The following is a 23451-nucleotide window of genomic DNA, read 5'->3' as shown; positions in this document are numbered from 1 at the left end:
CTGTATGCAGATAGCGGGTGTAACATTGATAATACGTTATGATGCTCAGTGCTTAAAAAAAAAAAAAAAGAAAGAAAAAGAAAGAAAAAATGCGTTGTATTCATCAGATATGTTTCTTTCATAGTCATGTGTCACTGCAGTTCAGTTACTATTTCATTGGATATGTTGTATAATGTATAGAGTAATGAGAAAACCAGGATTCTTTTGCAGCCTTGATGTATTTTTTGTTTTATTCTTGCTGGGGTCAGAAACAGTCTTTATTAACCCCTTCACGACCTGATTTCACTCACTGAGTAAAGTCACCCAAAGGTAGCAAGAATAAATTGAAAAATACCTCAAGGGATTGGAAGGGTTAAAAGCCATCTCAGCTAACCCTTTAGCTACTCAGAATGTACATAGGTATTTTGTTCTGACCTTCACCTGGTGATTTTGTTCATGGGAGAAAACCAGGCATTGAAAATGTTAATGACCTTTTTCATACCTTATTTTATGTTTAGTGTTGTTAGCTGTATTTTATGGCAGTATGTACAGTATAAGTAAATAATACAAAAACCTATACAGTAATTCCTTATTGAACATCTCGTATTTAAAAAGTTTTTACTATCCAGCCAGTAATTAATGTTAGAACACTTTGCAGCATGTCAGCTTTCATTATTAAGCAGTCATATTAAGGTCTTCAACATTTATTACATACGTAGATACCCAGTCGCAGCATCAGATATGTTTTGATACTTGCAGTGCACTGACTGTGGTTATTTAAATATTTGTGGAAAAAGTCTCTCATGCTTGAACATAGCCTTCACTTAAAGGAATATCATTCAGCAGGATAGTTTTTAGGAACACATTTACTGTATTATGTGAGGAAATACTGGAGAATACATTCTTCATTATTTACTAATTATTGGTATTTTTGAAGAATTCAGTTGTCATTAGTATTAATTAAATACTTCAGAACAAAAATTATTGCAAAAGTATGTTAGATTTTAATAATGAAATAGTTTATCATTTTAGGTAAAACTGTGAATAGTTTAGACATTTAACTGTGCACATATTTTAACATTTTCTCCCATTTACAGCTCCAAGCACAAGTCATCCAAGCATGACAGGTAAGTTGCAGCTGTATCTCTCATTCGTTATTTGACAAAATTTTTTTATACTGTGTTTGTTTACTCTAAATTAGCCCAGATTTTTGTCCTTTTTCAGTTTATTTCACATGGCTCAGGGGCGGAAAAAGAGTGCTATGGCCTTTTATCCTCTCCACAACACTTTTTTGTGACCAGCTTCACTGGTTATCTCTAGTTACAACACAGTATTCAAAGTGGAGAGATGGCAGTTTTAGGCCAGGCTAGAGTAAAAAGAGTCTGGTTATGATATACAGCACTTCATTGATCTCATTGTAATTGATGCATTTTTCAGCACTGACTGTATTTTACCTAGATTGTGTAAATAACATAGAAAACATTATTCACCTGCCATGTGCAGCTTGGTAACTTACCACAGTGTTGTCACTCTTAGACAGGAAACATTGAGTCACAAGTACATTCACTCTGATCTTTTCTTTAAAGGACTGTACATAGAGTCAAAGTCCAAGCTGAGACTCTTACATTATTACAAATCTTATCATGCATCTTAAATTTCTTTTTTTCCCAACAACTTCCAGCAACTGTTGGGAAGTAATTTGTTGGTTTTGGCACTTGGTTTAGCTTCCAGTCCTTGAAAACATCAGCTGTACCATGGCCAACCCCCATATGGGATTCCCTGATTGGAAGCATGGCTCCATGTTATGTTCTGTGCAGAAATTAACTGGTAAGAGAAAGGTGCTAAGTAGCTTCCCAATTACCAGTGAGATTACAAGCCCTGTTGACCAAGTATTGGTGCACACCATGAACAAAACAGTCTGATACCTGAGGCCATGACTCATGCAGAGTGCCTGATTTGTTTTCCCCACATTGGTGGATCTGCTACATGAGGATGCCATACATCACATGTTTGTGGCTTTTCAGAGCCAGTAAAGTACAACATACCTCGTTTTGTTATGAAAGTGCATTTGGAAGGGAGGGGGGAGTGTCATTTATAACGGGTTCAGTAGAAGTTTTTGGCCAAGTCTTCACTCATCCAACAAGTTATTTCACTCCACTGCACAGTTCACTTGCAGCTTGAACTCTAGCACCATACTACAGCACACCCACATTTTTATATGAGAGTGTGTTTAAAAATCAATCGCGTAATGATTTATTATACATTGAGTTAGTTATAACATGGGTTCCATAGGGATATGTTTTAGGTCACCTATCCAGCAAAGTGTAAAAACAAGTTTCTAACTGCCCTAAACAGATAGTTACAATATTTCTCTCCACTGCACTTCACTTGTTTCTTTAACTCCATCACCACTGTGTTGTTCCATATGTATAACACTAAGTTGTCAGCAGTTGTTTAAGGGTTCATTATTCCGAGATGCTGTAACTACCGTCGTGTTGTGGGAGCAGCCTGGCTGGTACGTTTTGGCCTTGGTTTAGTTCATGGGAGTTGGGATTGTTTGTTGTTTTTGTTGATATAGTGTGCAGTCATTACTTATATTAATACCACTTATTACTTGAAACATTAAGCAGAAGTCCCCACATAAGTTGCTCCACAAATCTTCCAACAAATCTCCACACAAACCATGTAATCATCACTGATATTATAAATTTCATTGTCACCCAGCAAGCACAAGTCTCCGCATAAGTCATCCCACAAGTCCCCCCACAAGTCCCCACACAAATCTTCCTCATCACACAAGTCGTCCTCATCTCACAAGTCATCACACAAGTCTCCAGAGAAGGCTCGTGATCGTCAACGTTCCAGCTCCGGTAAGCACAGCAGCGTCAAGAAACGATCACGTGATGACTCTGGAGATAGACGTCATTCCAAGAAGAGCAAGTAAGTGGAATAATGCCTCAAAAAATCATTTGTATTTGCTTCTTTCTGTTTTGCTGGAAGACTTGATCATAGGGTTATATGGTGAGAGTGAATGTTGTTAAGGTGGTGAGAAGGGCTTATACGAGTGAGTTTGATGGTGGATGAATATGGTACATGAGTTGAGGATAATGAGGTAAGGATATTGATGAGGCTTTGGAACTGACGGAGAATCAAGTTGGTTGGATGAAATATGTAATAAAGAGCACATAACAGGAGTTTAGCACCCTATTTTAAACTTGATAGTCAGTGGGTTGACCTTATCTCACTGGTTTATGTGAAGTATGTCTCTAAAGAAAAAATTTTAAATGTGCAGATGGTTAGGCTGGTGAGGTGGAGCCAGGATTCCAGGGGCCTGGACAGTTAGTGCATGAAAACCTGACTCATTGAGCTGGACGTGCTCTTGATAGCTTTCCCTTGTTTTGTGCATAATTTGTTTTCTGAATCCTGCCTCACCCCATTCTTTGTTTGAAAAAGAGGTCAGATCAGGCTTTATCTCATAGCTGTGATGCTTTCTTCCAGCTGAGCAAAAATTGTTTGAAGTTGGATAAAATACAGTAAACTTTCTAACTGTATGTGTAAAGTGGAAGGGTTCCACAAGTTAGTTTTTGAAGCCTTTGATAGCTGAAATTTTTCTTACCATATTTGGATATGATCTAAGCTCTTGACAGCTATGATGTCTCTTAGCTGAATGATATTGAGCATTAGCTTAGTGTGATGAGACAGAAAACTCAGTGGCAACTTCAAAGTATTATTCAGCACATTACCAAACTACCCATTCCTGTAAGAGAAACAAAATCCAATAGTGCATATACATAAGTTAAAAAGTTTCCTTATAACACAAGAAACACTACCTAATATACAGTCATGAGCAAACCATAAACTAATCAGGTATGTATACATATTTACTTAGAGGAACATAAGCAACATTTAATAAAAATAATACCCACATGCCATAAGGCAGCCAAAATTATTAGAGAACTTCATCCAATGACAGTGGAAGTCTGGGCTCGGTGTAAACATAAGGAACAATCGAGATGCGAGATGTGCCATCACAGTGTTGTCAAGAACAGTCAATAATATTACATTCTCCCCTCCTAGATATTATAAACAGACAGTGAGCATGTAATTACACAGAAGACCATTCATTGTATAGGTACAAAATGATACTGTATCTTCTACACCAGTGGTTCTTAACTCTTTTTGAGTCACGGACCCCTTCGAGAATTTGGTGAACGCTATGAACCCCTCCCCTACAAAAATGTACATAAGCACAAATGCAGCATTATTCATGCAATGAATATACATTATTTTATTGAAAACTATCTCACGCAGGTGTATCACAAAGCATAAAACAGTCTTTACAGAGAATTATGTTTCTCACTCTTTTTCATGCAAAAACTAATGGCCACTCGAAAAAGTGAAATACATCAAACCTGAGCAAAATAAACAAAACAAAACTTTAAGTCTGCTCAAAAGTTCATTTCAGTGAGAGGGTTGTTGTTGCTGTTTGGCTTGAATAAGGTGAAATTGTGGAGTGGTCTTTGACAAGGCAACACGCATGTCATCGTTGACATCCAGTTGATTTCGACTTTTCATTTTGATAGAAACAAGCGCTGAAATCCCTGACTTACAAAGGTATGTAGTTGCAAACGGAATCAGAGCACCCATAGCTCGCCTTGCCAGACAAGGGGAGGCTTGTGTCAAGGAACACCAGAATTCTTCAAGACTTCAAGTTTTTTTTTTTTTTTTTTTTTTTTTTTTTTTTTTTTTAAATGATGCTAAACGGCATCACGCAATCTTGCTAAATTGTTCTCAGTTATTCTGACCTTCACGGACCCCAGGTTAAGAACCCCTGTTCTACGCGGTACAAACTAAAAAACTCAATCCCATTTATAACGATCAAGGGCCCTTGACACTTGGGTAGACCTCCTTAATTCAGTGAGTGTGGTAGGGCATGATTCAGGGTTATCGTTAGACAACTTTGTATCTTGGGGTTTTGGTGTGTTTGGAGACCTTGTTACATTTGGATTTTGGGTGAATCTGAAGACCTAGTTACATTTTGGACATCTACATTTTCGTGCTTAGGAATTACTGGACTCTCTGAACACTGAGCCAAGTCACGAACAGATAATGTACGGTTGATTCACGACCATCTGGACCTAACATTGGCATACATTGGGTTCACATCAACAAGTTCAACCCAGTCCATTAATGGCTCATGCTTGTTAGATCGAGGATGCTGTCGCAGTAGCACTGGCCCCTGAGACAAAAGCCATGATGGTAATGAACTTCCATGACTGGAGCGTCTTTGGAAACCAAAGAAGCGTTCATGAGGGGTCTCATTAGTTGTAGTACGTAAGAGAGATCTTACTGAATGCAATACCTCTGGAAGTACCACTTCCCAGTGTTGTTTTCCCCATCCAGGAGTTTGAAGTGTTAGACAAATGACTTTCCAAATAATGCCATTATATCGTTCTACTTGGCCATTGCCAGTGGGATGATAAGGGGCTGTTCTACTCGTTGCAACACCCTTTTGAGAAAGGTACATCTTGAGTTCGTGAGACATGAAAGATGTCCCTTGATCTGAGTAGATAAAACAGGGCATTCCATAAAGGATAACTACTGCTTCAAGACATTTAATCACAGTTTCCGTATGCATATTTGGACATGGAAATATAAAAGGGAACCGAGAATATTCATCAACAATTGTGAGCATGTATGTATTACGTGTTGCAGATAGCAAAGGTCCTTTGAAATCAATACCGAGGCATTCCATTGGCTGAGTGGCTTTAATAAGTATCCCTTCTGTTGGACGATAGAACTGGTTTTAGTTGACTTTACAAGATGCACATGTCTTCTTTACATCCTCTGTGGAAAAGGGGAGGTTTGTCGATCGCACAAAGTGCAAAAGTCGAGTAACTCCAGGATGGCAAAGGCCTTCATGTATGTCTGTGAGGTTAGACGCAGAAGAAACAGAACAGCAAGATGTTCGAATCAAGGCATCAGAAACCACGTTCTGCTTACCAGGGCAGTACTATATAGTATAGCTTTAGGATGCTAGTTCCAGCTTCCATTCTTATAATTTGTTATTCTTGATCTTAGTTCGTTTCCTGTTGTCCAACATAAACGCCACTGAGTGCTGATCAGTTATCTAGGTAAAATGCTGTCGAGCTAAGAAATGGTTCCATTTACGCGCAGCCTCAATAATGGCTGTAACCTCCTCCTCCACTGCCGGATAGTGCAGTTCACTACCTTGGAGGGTCCTAGACATGAAAGCTACTGGACGGCCACCTTGATTCAAGACTTCAGAGATGGCGACTTCGAAAGCATCACACTCCACAACAAATGGAAGGCTGTCATCTACAGAGTATAGCATAGCATCCAGAAGTTGCTTCTTCAAGAGGTTGAATGCTGCTAGTGCCGCTTCACTCAGTGGGAAAGTCCTTGTATTTACCAAAGGTTGGATTTTGTCAAGAGAAATTTGGAATCCATTTAGCATAATAAGCAAACAACCCTAATGCTCTTCGCAGTGACTTAACAATTGTGGGAGGTGGTAAGTCTTGGTGTGGATGTAGTCTGTCAGGATCAGGCTTTATTATGTTATCCCTACACAATACCCAAGGACATTGATTGTAGGTACAGACATGACTGATTTAGATTCATTAAGTGTTAGTTTCCTGCTCTCAACAACTTCTAGGAACTTCCAAACATTTTCATCATGCTCAGCCTGAGTTGATCCAGCAACAGTAATATATTGTCCAGGTATGGAAAAGTATCTTTTAGGTTTTCATCTTCCACTAGTTTGTTCATGGCAGCTGAAAAGCAGCTACGCTATTAGTGACACCAAATGGGATTCTACAAAACTGATATAGTTTCCTGTCAGACTCGGAAGCAGTAAATCTTTTCTCACACTCCTTAATCTTAATCTGGTGGTGTGCACTCTTTAATTCAAATGTAGAAAAAACTTTGTACTTGGCAAGATCATGCACTATTTCCTCTATCCGGGGCAATGGATATGCATCTAGGTGTGTATACTGGTTGATGGTCTAAGAGTAGTCAATACAAAGTCTCTTTTTGTGCCTGTTAAGTGGATCTTTCACTAAAACTACCTGAGCACGCCATGAAGATAAACTCGGCTTAATGATACCTTCTGATAATAAATGGGATACCTTTTCCTTGATGAACAACTGGTCATCTTTACTATAGTGTCTTGATTTGACTGCAGTAGGTTTACATCCTTGAGGCAGATTTGGAAACAGTGATGGTTCATCAATCATTGCTGTTGCTAGTGCACCTAGTGAATCTGCACCATTTCCCTCACACTGAAAGGTTATACTCTTGTGCTGTTTCTGAAAGTCATGACCCAAGATAATATCACAACACAGATCTTTTAAAACTCCTTAATGAGTAGATGGATATTCTTGGCCATTGCACATCAAATTTACTCTAACAAATCCAGGGTAACTTGCATTTAGTGATAATGGTGCCATTGAAATCTCTTTACTTGCAGGACATAGTCATATTTGGCTTTTGTACTATTCTATCACTTATAAAGCTATCCTTACTACATGAATCGATCAGAGCATTCACTGAGTGCCCATTCACACTGACTTCAGTTGCTGCATGTGAAAATTGTAAGGAAATGTAGCAGCAACCGTGAGAAGGTTAGGGTTATACAATGCAGCAGTAGTACTGGTACTCTCTGAAGGCTTCGATCTACAAACCTTTGCAAAATTGCCTTTCTTGCCACATTTATTTCATGAAGCATCACGTGCAGGACATTTAACCCTAATGTGAAACAAATTACCACAAAAGTAGCATTTCTTTCTGGAAGAAGTTCAGGGAGCTCATGCCTCTTCTGACATTGAGAGGGCTCTCCCTGCGTGCTAAGGGGTCTTTGTATGCAGCATGTGTTAGGAGTGTAATGCTGTATGGTAGTGAGACCTGGGCAGTAAAGGAGGAGGATATTCGCAGGCTCATACATACAGAAATGACAATGATTAGGTGGATGTGTAGTGCGTCCCTGTGTGCAAGGTCCGGGGGGGGCTGGTTTACGATGGAAGAGTTGAGAGGTAGGATGGGACTGGAGTGTATTGGTGTTGTGATGAGGAGAGGTAGATTTGGATGGTTTGGACATATGAAGAGGATGGGGGATGATAATTGAGTGAGGAAGGTGAGAAGTGTTAATATTGGGGGTGGAGTTATAAGGGGTAGACCAAGAAAGACATGGGACGAGGTCATTAAGTGTGACCTCAAGGATAAGGGACTGAACAGGAAGGCTGCAATGGATCGTGAAGCGTGGAAAGCCACCATTAGGTGACCAAGGCCGACACATGCAAGCATGTTGGAGCCTTTAAAAATGAAACGAAGAATAGGCAACAGTTACAGTGGAGTCCCCAGAGGGTGCTCCTTCTGACTTTTCTACAACTAATTGATGCTGCTTTTCTCCAACAAACTGTTGCTGCTGCTCAGGAACTACAGCAGCGGTATGGGCGACTGGGGAAGCGTATGAGTCGGCATTACACTGGACAAGATCTAAAGTATAAGCTTGACTGTACGCAGTTTCTAAATCCAAAGTCTTATTCTCTAACAACCGTAGACGGATAATAGGCGAGGCAATACCATTAATAAAGGCATCACGAACTAACTCTTCACGATACCTTTCAGCAGTGACAGCTTTGAAGTTACAGTCTTTACTAAGTTTGTGTAATTCTCTTAAAACTCATCAATAGATTCACCCGATTGCTGTTGTCGTGTTGCCAAAAGATGCCTAGCAAAAATTTCATTTGGAAGTTTAACATAAGCACTCTCTAATTTAGAAACAACACTTTCATAAGTAGTACAGTCTTCAGTAAGTTCATACACATTGTGGGACACACATTTCTCTAATGCTCTTAGTTTATCAGGTGCTGAGTCTCCACTTTCTTCAATGAAGTTGATAAATGTACGATACCAGTGTTTCCATTCCTAAGCTGCCGTAGGCGAACTGGGGCCAGTGTCCAAGTGAGAAGTCTTCAGCAGTTTGTCCATGATGACTTGCTATGTGCTGAATAAATTGTGATGAGACAGACAACTTGGTGGCAACTTCCAAGTTTTATTCAGCACATTACCAAACTACCCATTCCTGTAAGAGAAACAAAATCCAATAGTGCATATATATAAGTTAGAAAACATTCCCTATAACACAAGAAACACTACCTAATATACAGTAATAAGCAAACCGTAAACTGATCAGGTATGTATACATAATTACATAGAGGAACATAAGCAACATTTAATGAAAATAATACCTACATGCCATAAGGCAGCCGAAAATATTAGAGAACTCCATCCTATGACAGTGGAAGTCTGGGCTTGGCGTAAACATAAGGAACAATCGAGATGCGAGATGTGCCAGTCACAGTGTTGCCAATAACAGTCAGTAATATTACACTTAGCTTTATATACTTTATTACAGAAGGGCATCAGTAATTGTGAAAGAGTTTATTTAAAATAGTTTTTGAAATCTTTGACTGTCAGGATTTATTTTAATTGAATTAAATCTTGTGGTGTTAGCATGAGTAAAATAGTCAAGTGCAGCAATTAGATCAAAGGGTTGAAATGCTGTTGATGAAATGGTGTTTTTGTAAGGTTGGCCTGATAAAGTGAATGAATTTTGCAGGCATTTAACCCCTTCACTCCTAGGAAATAATTTAGGTGTAACTTGCTTCAGCAGTACATATACTAAAATTGGAATAATACAGAGAAGATTAGCATGGCCCTTGTGCAAGGATGACACGCAAAATCGTGAAGCGTTCCACATTTTTTTGTGGTAGGTGGGGGTGCTCACCATCCGCTCACTCAGTGTAGTGCTGCTCTTGGGTGTCTGCCCTTTCCTTTCCTCCTTCCTTTCCTTCCTTCCTCTTCTGTCTTTCTTTACTTCATTCTTTCCTTTTTCTTCTGCCTACAGGTGACTTTACATTCCCTCTTTTGTCATTTTTTCATTCATTCTTGTTCCTTCTGCCTGTGGGTGACTCTACACTGGGTGACAAGCCTAATTGTTTCTTGTACATCAGGAAACCATTTACTACGATGGGTGGTAACCATATAACCAAATTTTAGCGGCTGGTGGTTTAGTGGGTAATTGTGGCACTCCAATTGGACTGAGCTGGTGAAAGTTTATATCCAAGGGTGGTTGAGGTTATTGCCCATGTAATGCCACTCATGGATGAGTGAGGCTGGTCACTCTCATCTTAAATGTCAGGACCAACTTGCCTAGCCCCAGGCTCCTATGCTTCTCATGGGGCAAGGTAGGATTGGAGGATGGATGAATGAATGGAATTCTTGTTACCTTCAAATTTATTCAGTTTTGGAGAGATTTTGTAGTGATGGAATAAATAAATGCAAAATTTAACCATGCAAACAGTCTCATAAGGTGAGTAAAATCATCTGGTAGTAACAAGAGCAAAGTAGAATACAGAAGGCTCTTGATCTTTGATCGGCTTTGGGACAGAAGTGTGATTTATCGAAGTACGAATTGATAAAAGTTATGGAAAATAAATAAATGAGACCAGTGTGTTGCTGACAAACCTAGATCAACTTTTACGTATACACTTATACCCACCCAAAATCATAACACAACCATATACAGTGCTCATCAGAAGTATCGAGCGCCTTGCGTCCCTCCTACGAAACAAACCTTTCAACATTGAAAAACATGTAGATATTGTGTTATATTTACCTTTAATGCTTGGTAGGGGATCTTTTACGCTTCTTCACGGACCTGAGACGTCGTGGAAGTGAAAGGGCAAGGTTCCTCAGGTGCTGGGGTGGTATTTTGGCCCAGGAGTCACCAATGGCTGCTTCCAGCTTAGGCAGAGAGCTCACGTCCTTCCCTTGGAGATTCTTCTTTACGAGGTACCAGAAGTTTTCTATCGGGTTAAGGTCTGGGCTATTGCCTGGCCAGTCTTTCATGAAGGATACCTCGCAGTCACGAAGCCAGTTGGTGACTGATTTGGCTTTATGAGCAGGTGCACCGTCCTGCTGAAACACTCGTGTACCTGTGAGCTTGAAGGACTCAGGTAAATGATCACAAAGAAGCTCCAGGTAAACATCCTGATTCACTCTGCAGTTCTTGGGAAGCACAACAAGCTTCCCCAAACCTTTCCCAGAGAAACAACCCCATACCATGAGTGAATCAGGGTATTTAACTGTGCTCTCCATGTAACGTGGGTCAAGCGGGTCACTACCTTTGCGCCGGTACACGCGCACTCCTTGATTACAGGTAATGGTAAACGTTGCCTCATCAGACCACAACACTGACAACTATTGGTCCTCACCCCAGTTAAGGTACTTGTTAGCAAAGGCAAGCCTACGAAGTCACTGGTAACGTGTAAGAAGAGGCTTTCTCACAGGCCTGTGACTTGTGTAACCAAGTTCATGGACTCTTCAAGACACCGTGCGCACTGAAACCTCACCAATCACTTCTGGGTTGCTCTCCTTAATTTTCCTTGCACTCACACGAGGATTAGACTCCACTGTACGTTTTAAAACATTAACAGACCTCGGGGAAGTTTTCCTGGGCCTACCAGACCGCGGTTTCTTTGTTGGAACGTCACCACTATTTTCCACTCAAAAACAGGCACACCACCTCCGCACTGTCGATTGAGCCACACCAACCAAATCACTAATTTCCTTTGTTTGGTGGCCTGCCTCCTTTAGAGCAATGATCTGTGATATGATTTCACTCGAAAGTTCACGGGTAGGGGCCATAACAAAGTGGTGAAAGCCAAAACACTGCGGGACACTAGGTAAAAAATGGCGCGAAAAGAGAGGGAGGCGTGGCGGAGTTCCTCTCTCTCACACAACCTGTAGGCGACTGAGGCTGGAGCCAACCAATGCGCAGTAAGGCCTCAAGCTGTCGTGACGTCATGTTAGCGGCCCAAACATCTGGCTCAATTTTTACTACCAAAAATGGGTGATTCTTTTTTCACCAAAAGTATTGCGCGCCCTGCCATAAGCGCTCGATACTTCTGACGAGCACTGTACTTGCTTATATTTAGTACATATTTACAGTAAGCTCACCCCGAAAGCATTCTCACCAAACGTGCTCGCTATTATACGCGGTAAGTGCTGGGATACGTATAAGACAACGTAAGATTAACCCCTTAACCGCGGGGCGTCACTTTCATGACGCTTGGGCGCAATGGGTCATACCACGGGGTGTCACTTTTGCGATTCTATGTTATTTTGAATTCTCCCGGGCTTTCAAGTGGTGGCTTGTATCATCTATCAGTACTGCCAGTGTCCAACAATAGTCAGCACTGCTAATGTCATGTGTACTCCCATCCTTTGTTTACAATTTAGCCATTTCTCCCCGTTCTTGACTCACCTCCCTACCTCCCCTCCATTACCCTCTCCTCTCGCCTGCCCGGCCGCGCTGTGCTAAGTAAACCTTCCCTGGAATTTTTAACTGTTTTCTTCCATTGAAATAAGCCCTATGCCCTATTCTTATACAAAATTATATATACCCCCAAAAAATAAGGTAACTGATAGTGCCATACACCTGGAGTTGGCTAATTATCACCTGGCAACACCCCATGTGCACTTGTTCGCTAATTTTCCCTGGTAATTTCCCCTTGAAATATTCCGTATAATCTATTCTCGTAATAAAAATATACATAAGAAAGGAAGGGAGAAGCCTAAGTGATATTTACATTCACCTGGAACTACCTAATTTCCTGCCAATCATATCACAGCATATAAATTAGAAGCTGTCACCTCACTGACGTTGTCAACCCTTGGAGGCCCCATATCCCCCTCGTCATTTAGTTCAGTGTTGTTTCTTGAGATGAAAGCATGTAGCACTCGCGCCCCTCCATTTCTGCCGCTTCTAGAGGGCCCTGTGACCTCTACCCGTACTAAACCTTGTGTGGGAAGTGGTAAAGGACTAAATGACTCTGCTGTGGAGTGTGAACTGGCTAATTTATCCATGATAATGATGGACAGTGACTACAATCTTTCTGGTGAATCGTGATGAGCCAGTGGAGGAAATGGTGATAAACTACAAGTGCTTCAGTGTCCCAAGTTCATCCTGGCTTCAAGAGAAAGGAGCCCTTATTTACTGGAAGTGACAGTGTATAACATAGTGTAAATAAAATAGAAATGTAAATACAGTAATTATTAATATAAGAATATGAGTACAAACACTTGGAGTAATGACAGTCAAAGCTTTGTTCTCTACGCTAGTTTACTGAACGAGAAAGTTAATGCCTGGAGTGAAAATACTTTACTATTACTGAAGGGAATTTATGGATAAATACTGTATATCTATCTAGCTATCTATCTATCTAATATATATATATATATATATATATATATATATATATATAAGTAATAAAGTAATAGGAATATAAAGGGTGAGTGTGTTTATGAATAATCTATCTATCTATCTATTGCCAGACGCCTCAATCCCGTTTGGGGTGGCCACAAACAAATCGCCTCCAAGTCGCCCTGTCCCCTGCCATTTCACTGCCCTGCTCCCAACTCACACCCCCCTCTCTTATATACCTCTCCACCCCATCCCTCCATCTCATCCTTGGCCTCCCCCTCCCTCTTCCCCCCTCCACCTCACTCACATACACTCTCTTCGTCAGTCTTTCACCCTCCATCCTCTCCACATGGCCAAACCACCTCAGTGTGTTCCTCATAACACTTCCTATCACATCCACATCCACACCACAACGCTCCTTTATATCCTCATTCGTCAGCCTGTCTCTCCACGTGACTCCACAGGCTCCTCTTAAATAACTCATTTCCACTGCTCTCACTCTTGACTTGTGTCCTTCCAACAATGTCCAAGCTTCACCTCTGTACGTTAGAGTTGGTATCACAATACTGTCATGTAGTAACTTTTTCACTTCCATGCTCACTTCCCTGTTTCTTATCACTGCTTTCAAAGAACCAGCAACCTTTCTTCCCTGCTGTACCCTTTCAAGCACTTCACCCTCCAAACCTCCATCCTTACTCATTCCACTATCCAAGTACTTAAACGTACTCACATTTTCCAATTCCTCACCATCCAACCTCGCTGTACATTCACTAACTTCACCTCTCTCAAAGACCATCACTTTACTCTTCCCTACATTCACCTTTAGATTCCGTTTCTTTCACACTCTCTCAAACTCATCCACCAAGCCTTGCAGCTCCCCTTCGTCTTCACTCAACAACACAGTATCGTCTGCAAACAACAGTACAGGGAGTTTCCAAACACTATCCTCTCTCACCAGGGCCACTCCAACATCCACTACCCTACCTTGTTTCTCTTTTATTACCCCATCCATGTACAGATTGAACAACCATGGAGACATGACACATCCCTGTTTCAAACCAACTTTCAAAGAGAAAAATTCACTTTGTTCACCATCCACACGCACTGCGGCCTTCGCACCATCGTACATACTCTTCACAGCATTCAACAACTTCCCATCTACTCCATATATTCTTAACACTTTCCACAATCCTTGTCTATCCACCCTGTCATATGCTTTCTCCAAATCCATGAAAGCCGCATACAACTTCTTTCCCTTCTCTAGAAACTTTTCCACTAAAGATCTGAGAATGAATATCTGATCTACACAACCTCTTCCCTTCCTAAAGCCTCCCTGTTCTTCTCCAACTAATTTCTCTGTTCTTTCTCTAACTCTGTCTATAAGTATCCTACCATACACTTTTGCTATTATACTAAGAAGACTAATGCCCCTATGATTACCACACACTTCTTTTTCCCCTTCCTTTGTACAAGGGAATAATTTTACCTGACTTCCAATCCTCCGGGACTCTACCTTCCTCCCAGGCCAATCTGCACATCTTCCACATCCATTCTACTACTATCTTTCCCCCATGCTTCAGCATTTCACCACACACTCCATCAATTCCTGGGGCTTTCCCCGATTTAACTTTCTTCATTGCTTCCACAACTTCTATCCTACTGATTTCTTCCTGTCTTCTCACCTCCCTCCTTCTCCCAGCCATTCCCCAGCCACTTATACTCGCATTACTTCCATCCTCTACGTTCAACAATTCCTTAAAGTGTTCTCTCCATCTGCTCACTTTTTCTCCCTTCTCCACTAGTAATCTACCATTTTTATCTTTCAATCCCCTGCTAACTTCACTTCCACCCTGTCTTACTCTTTTCACCTCTCTCCAGAACATTTTCTTACAGTCCCTCCACTTTACACTCAAATTCCTTCCAAATTCCTCATCCACTCTCTTCTTACTCTCTTTTACTAATCTTTTCACCTCTCTCTTTCTTTCCACATATAACTCTCTCTTCCTTCTCTCAACTTCTTCCACGCCCCTATTTCTCATCCATTCATTGTATGCTTTCTTCTTTTGTGCCACAGCCTGTCTTACCACTTCATTCCACCACGCTGTTCCTTGCACCCCCCTCCGTCTTCTCTTCCTTCCACACACCACATCACATGCTGTACATATTTCTTCTGTAAATATCTTACACACACCTTCCACGTCTCCCATAATAAATGACAGAATACCGGCGGGTAACAAGTGCAAGTGGGAAGCTGGTACGCGCTCGTAATTTTCATTGCTTTCACAGTGTTTTTTTTTTATGGTGTATGGATTCCAAACTACTTGAAAATCATAGAATAGTGTTTCTAGTGATAATATCAGGCTGTGGTAATCATATTACGGGGTGTCAGGAAGTGTAAAGTGGAGAATTTGTTACCCAAATTCAGAAGTCTCCACAAGTCCTATGGTACTTGACGAAGGCTCAACAAACATTCCAGGAGAAAGCTGAAGGTATGTGCCATATGCACATGCAATTATAATATTCTTGGACTAATAACTGATTTTTCGCAAATATTTTTAAAAAGTCAGTTGGAGCGCAAATATCCTCGCAGGACACGCAAGGAGCGCAAAAACATCGCCGCGGTGTAGGGGTTAAAGAACCATTACGAAAACTATAAATTTATGCAAGAGAAGCCTTTGAAAGGCCAAACCCTCGAACATCAGCGCAGTGCGCACGGTTTGTTTTGATCACGTTATTTGCTGTACTGCTTTTCAATAGTACTGTATTTTAAGTTAAATTTTTACATTACTGTTCTGGTAAGCTATGTGCAAGTTAAAGTACTATTAAATAACGTTAAAGCAAGAAGTAAAGTCTTACATCCAGTTTACCTGATAAGTGTCGGAATATTGCCTTTTTTATTTGATTGTTAAAGATTGCTGTACTGCTTTTCCACAGTACTGTATTTGTAAGTTAAATATTTACTGTTCTGGTATGTATGTGTAGGTTAAAGCACTTAAATAAAGTTAAGTCATTAAATAAATCCTTGAAACCAGTTAACCTGATTTATATGATTACCCATGATCGGCGGGTTTCGAGACAATTTGCTGTCAAGTCAATTCGCTATCAAACAATTCCCTGTCAAAACATGGATGATTTCCCGTCAGGACAATTCACACCCTGGACGATTCCCCATCATTCCATAAATATATTTATTTTTAATTAATCAATACTTTAATAACTATATATCAGGGGGATCCATCAAAGTCTGTGTTCAATAGCGTAGGCTTTGGATATTATTTATTAGGTGCACCTTTAGTCAATAATTAACTTGTTTCTTCCTCACTGTAGTCGCCTTTGAATTATATTCTAGCGTCACCCATAGCTGTGTTCATTAATGATGGCATATTGTCTTGTTGTTGTTGTGATGGCGAATTGTCCCGAAACCAATCAGCATCGGAATGTTGCCTTGTGTTTATGTATTTGTATGTTGAAGTTTTGCTGTGCAGTACTGTATTTGTAAGTTATAACATTAAATAAACCTTCTAACCACTTAAAGTGCTTCATATTGATTACCAACGACAGATAACAGCAAAACACCACATTTAGGGGGTCTTGGGAACAAAAGAAGGATTGGTTAAAACTTACGCGGTTTCATGCTGAATGGTTAAAACTTACGCGGTTTCATGCTGAATGCACCCCGGTTGGAACGAAACCCACGCGGTCAAGGCGAGCTTACTGTGCTTATTATTAGCAAGAAAAACAGGAAATACAGGCTGCACTCACTTTAAAATAGAAAGAATGAAGCTTATGTTGTACAGTGTTGGTTCCAAGGCGGTGGTTGTGTCACTGTTGCCAGCCACCACTGCCACCCTTGCTGCCATCACTCACACTCGCCCCGACCCCGCTTGAGCGAACATTTGCTTCCTTGTCCATGTCCCAATCACCATGGTCACTGCTGCTGATGCTTTCACTGCCTCCTTCATCACATTCGAACCCCTCAGAGCCGAGAACATCAGGCAGTTCGGTGTCTGAGTCATCAGGGTTAACATGTCCTGTTTCAGCCTCATCTATGTTTTCTATCGCCTGGGCCACTCTCAGTCTAGCTTTGAAGAAGTTGGTGATTTTTGTCTGCCTCAGCCCGTTCACCTTGGTGTTGTAGACCTCCATGATATGTGCATTGATGAAAAAGTGTTTATCGATCTGGGTAGTGTCCTTCCTGCCATCAACAATATCCCTGGCCTTTGCCAGGTGTCCCAGAGCCTCAGAGAGTTGTTGGACAGTCAGTGGGGCAGGTTTAGGGTCCGGTAGGGGCATGTCAGTCTCTTCGTTATTCTCTTCTTGTCTGATGAGATATTCAACAGAATCCGATCCTTCACCACTTTCACTACCAACCAGTTCCCTCAAAACTTGGCTCTCATCCACACTCGAGAATCCAGGTGCTTGATTAATTTTAACGCTACGGTGTCGGCGAGCAGGTCTGCCTGGCATTGGATTTCTGTTGCTCCTGCTGTTTCTGTATGTTTCTCTGGCTTCAGTAGTTCTTCCCATGCATGGTTAATTGTAGCTTGTGTAATATTATTCCAGGCATTAACAGTAAAGTCCACATCATTCTTAGTTGTGAATTTCTTCCAGAAATCCTGGACAGAAATAACGTCCTAGGTCGGTAGAGGAGCTGGTAGAGGGGCTGGGGGAATTAGGGGGTGGAGGGTACTGGTTAGTCTGCCTCATTGTTGGTGTCACTTTTGCTTTCTTGGGCTGCAATTTCAGCAATTTCTTGCTCATCGTCAGTCTCATGGCATATTTTGTCGTGCAGATACTTGTAATATAGGAGCTTCACATTGGCTATTAATTCTTGATTTAGGGGCTGAATTTTTGAGGTAGTGTTGGGGGGCAGGAGAACAACCTGGACATTGGGGTGCCGGCCAGCCAAAAACTTGGTGTGCCCAGGGGCATTGTCTAAAAAGAGTAGCACTTTGAAATCTAAGTTCAGCTCGCGACATTTCTTTCGTGCGTCAGGGACAAAGCAGGTGTCTAACCATTCAACTGATAGGGCAGAAGTCATGTAAGCTGAAGCACTTGTCATCCAGTAAACATTTATCTTTGTCATGTCTTGATGTTTTTATGCTCTGTTTTTTTTTATGTTTATGTATGACTAAGGGCTTCATTTTGTCGGATCTGCTGACATTACAAATAAACAACAAGCTTACCCTGTCCTTGGACAACTTGACACCCTGTGCTTGTTTTTCTGTTTTCTTGATATAAGTTGTCTTAGGGGAACGATGCCAAAATAACCCAGTCTCATCACAGTTGTGTATTTGACAAGGGCTATAGTCACCTTCCTCGATCAGCTGCTTGGCATAAACAGGATAGCTGTCAGCTGCTTCACTATCACCAGAGGAAATTTCTCCCTGATATTGTGCATATTTTATCCTACATTTCATCTTGAATTTTTGGAGCCATTCAACAGAAGCTGTGAATGGTGGGGGGTCAGCAATTTCCTTCTTATCACAGACGGCCTTGTAAAATATATTCGCTTGTTCACGGAGTTGAGGCCCATTTACACTAGCTACCTCCTTGGCTCACTGCTGCACCCATTTGTCTAAATAATGTTCCATAGTGGCCACTAGACTACTGCAAAGGGACGAGTTATAGATCAGCCTGCTTTGTCCAAGCTCATGCCCACTAAACAATTTCTTAGCAATCACAATGTTGTTCTTAGTCTCAGCCTGCATACTTTTCATTGTAGAAATGGTTTCTGGGATAAACCTGTTAGATGCTTAATTCCACTCACCTCACTCACCTTGTATCCCTTTTCAAGTAAATCCAAAACTCGTTCCTTATCTGCTGCTGTATACTTGTTGTGTTTCGCTCCTTTCTGATACTCCCTTTTTTGTCCCTTAGCGGTAGTCTTAAGGGGCTCAGGCTTTTGTCTGGGGCCAGCCCCTTTCCCACCACAACTTTGGCCACCTCCACTGATCATAGCTTCCATTGTATCTTTAGTGAAAGCGAGCGAAGAACAGGTACTGTAGTCACAAAAAAGAATTCAGACGTTTGAATGAGGGCAAGCTTCACCAAGTGGCTGGTAGCTGGCATGACAGATGAACAGATGAGCATTGACTTGCACTCACAACCCAGCCTGAGTGATCAAAATACGACTTTTGAAATTGAAGCACGAATTTTGGACGAGCGGGGGAGTTTCATCGAGGTACGAAATATCGAAGTAAGATTAATTGAAGATCGAGAGCCTTCTGTATACATCTTTGGACTAAAGTGGTCCCCCCCCACAAGTGTGATGAAGTAAATGATTAGTTTATGTTCACTAGCTTCAGGTGGCAGTTTTCATCTGAGAAAAGTCCTCATATATTGAAGGAAATGGAAAGAATTTTCATTGCTCCCCTCCCCTCCCCCATTATTTTTTAACCTCAGAATGCTTTAATTGAACTCACGAAAACCTTCTTGTATTGATGGGGTGAACCCCTCTTTGGCCTAGGTTTGTTGCATGTGAGATTTTAAAGGGAAGATATTTGGCTCATAGGTCCACACCTTTTCTATCCTTAATGAGCAGTTTGTACAGCACCCTACCCGTATCCCTGACCGCCGTGGAGAGAGCTCCAACATACTTGACCTCTTCCTTACAACTAATTCTTCTGCATACACTGTTAATCTTTTCTCTCCTTTGGGCTCCTCCAATCACAACCTAATTACCTTAACCTGTCCTATTGCTCCGGTACGGCCTGCGGACCCTCCAAAGAAATGTCATCTGTGGCACTTTGGAGCTGTGGATTGGGAGACCCTCAGGCTGTACTTCTTTGATTTTCCCTGGAATGATTATTGCTTCCTTGGTCAGGAGCCATCTGGGTGTGCCTTACGCATTACGGACGTTATTCTCTTAGGCGTGAAAGCATACATTCCTTTCTCATATCCTTTGACTAATGCACGAAAGCCTTGGTTTAATCACGCTTGTTCTAATGCTGTCCGCAACAAGGAGAGGGCCTATAAAAGGTATCGGAGCCAACCCACCCCTGAATCACATCTTTAATACATTTCTGCCTGGAATCGTGCTAAGTCTGTTCTTCGCTCTGCTAAAAATAATTTCATCAGAACTAAATGCTCTCAACTCTCTAACTCGAATTCTTCCTGCTCCTTCTGGCACCTTGCCAGAAACCTTTCTAACAACTTTACCTCATCATCCTTCCCTCGTCTTTTCAACTCTGATGGCTTTGTAGCTATTTCTTCTACTGATAAAGCAGATCTCTTCGTTCAAACTTTCTCCTCCAATTCCACCTTAGACGATTCCGGTGCTGTTCCTCCATCACTTCCCCCCTCTGACTTCCTCATGGCTGACATTAAAATTTCTTCAGCTGATGTATTTTCTGCCATCACAGGCCTCAATACTAATAAGGCATATGGGCCTGATGGAGTCCCTCCTGTTGTTCTCAAGAACCGTGCTTCTGTGCTTACACCCTGCCTAGGCAAACTCTTTCGCCTTTGTCAATCAACTTGTACCTTTCCTTCTTGCTGGAAGTTTTCTCTCATTCAGCCAGTCCCTAAGAAGGGTGACCATTCCCAACCCTCTATCATCCAATTGCATTAACATCCTGTATCTCAAAAGTTTTCGAGTCTGTTCTTAATAGAAAAATTTTAAAGCATCTTTCCTATCACAACCTTCTTTCTGATCGTCAGTATGGGTTCCGTCAGGGACGCTCCACAGGCGATCTTCTCACCTACCTTTCAGACTCCTGGTCATCCTCCTTTCGGGACTTTGGAGAAAGCTTTGCCGTTGCACTTGACATCTCAAAAGCTTTCGATTGAGTCTGGCATAAATCTTTAATTTCCAAACTGCCCTCTTACGGTTTCTATCCTTCTATCTGTGCCTTCATCTCTAGCTTCCTTTCTGGTTGTTCTATAGCCACTGTTGTAGATGGCCATCGTTCTTCTCCTAGATCTATTAACAGTGGTGTTCCTCAGGGCTCTGTCCTATCACCAACTCTCTTCCTTTTATTCATCAGTAACCTTCTAAGCTGTACATCTAACCCTATCCACTCATATGCTGATGACTCCACCCTTCACCTTTCCATTCGATTCCCGCAACGTCCATCTTAGCAGTTACTTCAACAAATAAGGGATGAGGCTATGGCACACCTAATGTCTGACTTGGCTCGTATCTCTAACTGGGATAAAAATAATCTGGTTGTTTTTAATGCATCAGAGACTCAGTTTTTGCACCTATCAACCTGACAAAGTCTTCGACAGGTATACCCCCTAATGTTTAATAATATTCAGCTTAATCCTGCATCATCCTTGAACATGCTTGGGGTTTCATTTACTCGGGACTTATCTTGGAAAGATCATATTACATCTCTTGTAAAATCTGCTTCCAAGAGATTGGGTGTGCTAAGCCAACTCCGTTCCTTCTTTACCCCGGCACAATGGTGGACTCTATCCCGGGGTTTTACCCCCCCCGGGGGGGCGTGCAACTCTCCGGGGGGGGGGGGGGGGCTCCCCACATACAGCTCTTCTCAATAGGGTGGAGTCAAAGGCATTTTGCCTCATTAACTCTCCTCCTCTTACTGACTCCTTTCAACCTCTGTCTCTTCGCCGCATTGTTGCATCTTTATCTCTTTTCTATTGCTACTTCAGTGGTCACTGCTCCTCTGAACTGTTTGCATGCATTCCTCCACCTCTACGACCTACGACGGGCGCGTAGCACCCATCTAGCAGCAAACTCTCATCCCTTTTCTGTCCAACTCTCTAATGCAAGAGTTAACTGTTACTCCCAGTCCTTCATTTATGCAACAGGTCAACTCTGGAACTGTCTCCCTCTGTCTGTATTTCCTGCTTCCTATGATCTCCAGTCTTTCAAACGCGGTGTGTCCAGGCATATTGAAATGATCGGATCTTGAATTTGGCTCTTTCTTGTATTTTATTTTTCTCTTGGAAGGAACAGTTTTGTGGGCTCGTTGCCTTTGGTTCCTTCTTCCTCACAAAAAAAAAAAGAAAAGAAAAAAAAAAAGACTTCATTCTTCTCTTAATTGTTGAAAATACCTCATACCATAACTCCTGGGTGATTGGGCACTTATGGGTTAATGCAGGTATAGGGGGACTGTAAGTCAACATAATGCATTTCATTTTGATATTTCTTGCATGGATGCATCTGTAATTCAGAACAGGATTAGGTTGTATGTACAGGTTTATGTACTCTTCTGTATTACTATGATATTTTTCATTACAGGAAGTGAACAGGTTGGACCTAAAGAGAAAGATCCTGCTACTATAAGAAGAGGAGCTGGGTAAGCAGTGGTGGTGAACACAAAGTTTTACTAAGAGATCTGGACTTCGAATCAGGAACAGACTTGTGATCAGCTCCCCCTTTTAACTTATATGTGTTTTGTAGGAAGGACAGGAAGAGTGTAGAAACTTTCCATATCTTGTGTTCTTTCTGCAAAAAAAAAAAATTACAGAAGGAAAATTCCCATGACCCAGTTTTTGCAGGAAAGAAAGAAAGAGGAGTTAATATTCTTTTGTTGTATGTTCTTGCAAATGAAAATCTGAGTTATGAGAGGGAATTAATGGTAACTTTGTTAGTGAATCTTGCCCCTGAACTTGTATATGTCAGGGCAACACCAAACACGAGGATGATAATCATAGTTCATGTGTAGGTGTTGATCAACAGTTTTACCGTTTGATCAAAGTTAGGACCATACATGCCACACGGTATTCAATATGTACAATATAACAGTTCATGATGCATATTTATCTTATGTGTTGTGGGACCCTTAGTGTACAGAAAGTCCTTGTTATGTGTCAGTCCCCCCCCCCCCCTACAGGTCTGCAGTATTTACAGAAGAGTTGCCCATTTTAAGTTCCAATGCTACTTTTAAAGTGAAATAGCCATTCCTCCCAACTCATAGTGCCAGTTGTATGAAAAAAAAAAAAAAAAAAACTCATAGTGCCAGTTGTATGGGGGGAGGGGAAAAAAAAAAAAAAAATGATATTTTAGAACACATTGCTGACATAAAGCAAGGACTGCCTGCAGTTGAAAGTAATTACTTGGTTAGTTGCAGGTAATGTTTTTATTGTGTAGGCCACAGGCTTGTGTATATATTTGATATACCAGTACAGTAAATTAATATTAGATATTCATTATCTAAGATATTTGACCACATTAATCCCTTCAGTCTAATGGCATACAGTATTTTATATAT

The 23451-nt window shown here is 41.3% G+C and overlaps 1 protein-coding gene and 1 non-coding gene across 2 annotated transcripts in view; both read left to right on the top strand.

Annotated features, from left to right (window-relative positions):
• dre4 (SPT16 homolog, facilitates chromatin remodeling subunit dre4) overlaps positions 1–23059 on the top strand; it is a 249825-nt gene extending 226766 nt beyond the window's left edge. The window contains exons 23-25 of the mRNA XM_080270162.1: positions 1077–1106; positions 2704–2919; positions 22479–23059. Coding sequence (XP_080126288.1) covers positions 1077–1106; positions 2704–2919; positions 22479–22485 — 253 coding nt within the window. The 3' untranslated portion in view covers positions 22486–23059. The remainder of the gene's footprint in view (positions 1–1076; positions 1107–2703; positions 2920–22478) is intronic.
• Positions 9662–9764, top strand: LOC145396898 (U6 spliceosomal RNA). The gene has a single exon (XR_013896857.1). It is a non-coding gene; the product is annotated as a U6 spliceosomal RNA (small nuclear RNA).
• Positions 23060–23451: the final 392 nt, after the last annotated feature.

Source organism: Coenobita brevimanus, chromosome 39 (genome assembly GCF_032717465.1).
Source record: "Coenobita brevimanus isolate Jiangsu-jjx chromosome 39, ASM3271746v2, whole genome shotgun sequence".
Classification (NCBI taxonomy): domain Eukaryota; kingdom Metazoa; phylum Arthropoda; class Malacostraca; order Decapoda; family Coenobitidae; genus Coenobita; species Coenobita brevimanus.
Note: the sequence above shows the minus strand (reverse complement) of the source record. Positions and strands in the feature narration are given on the sequence as shown.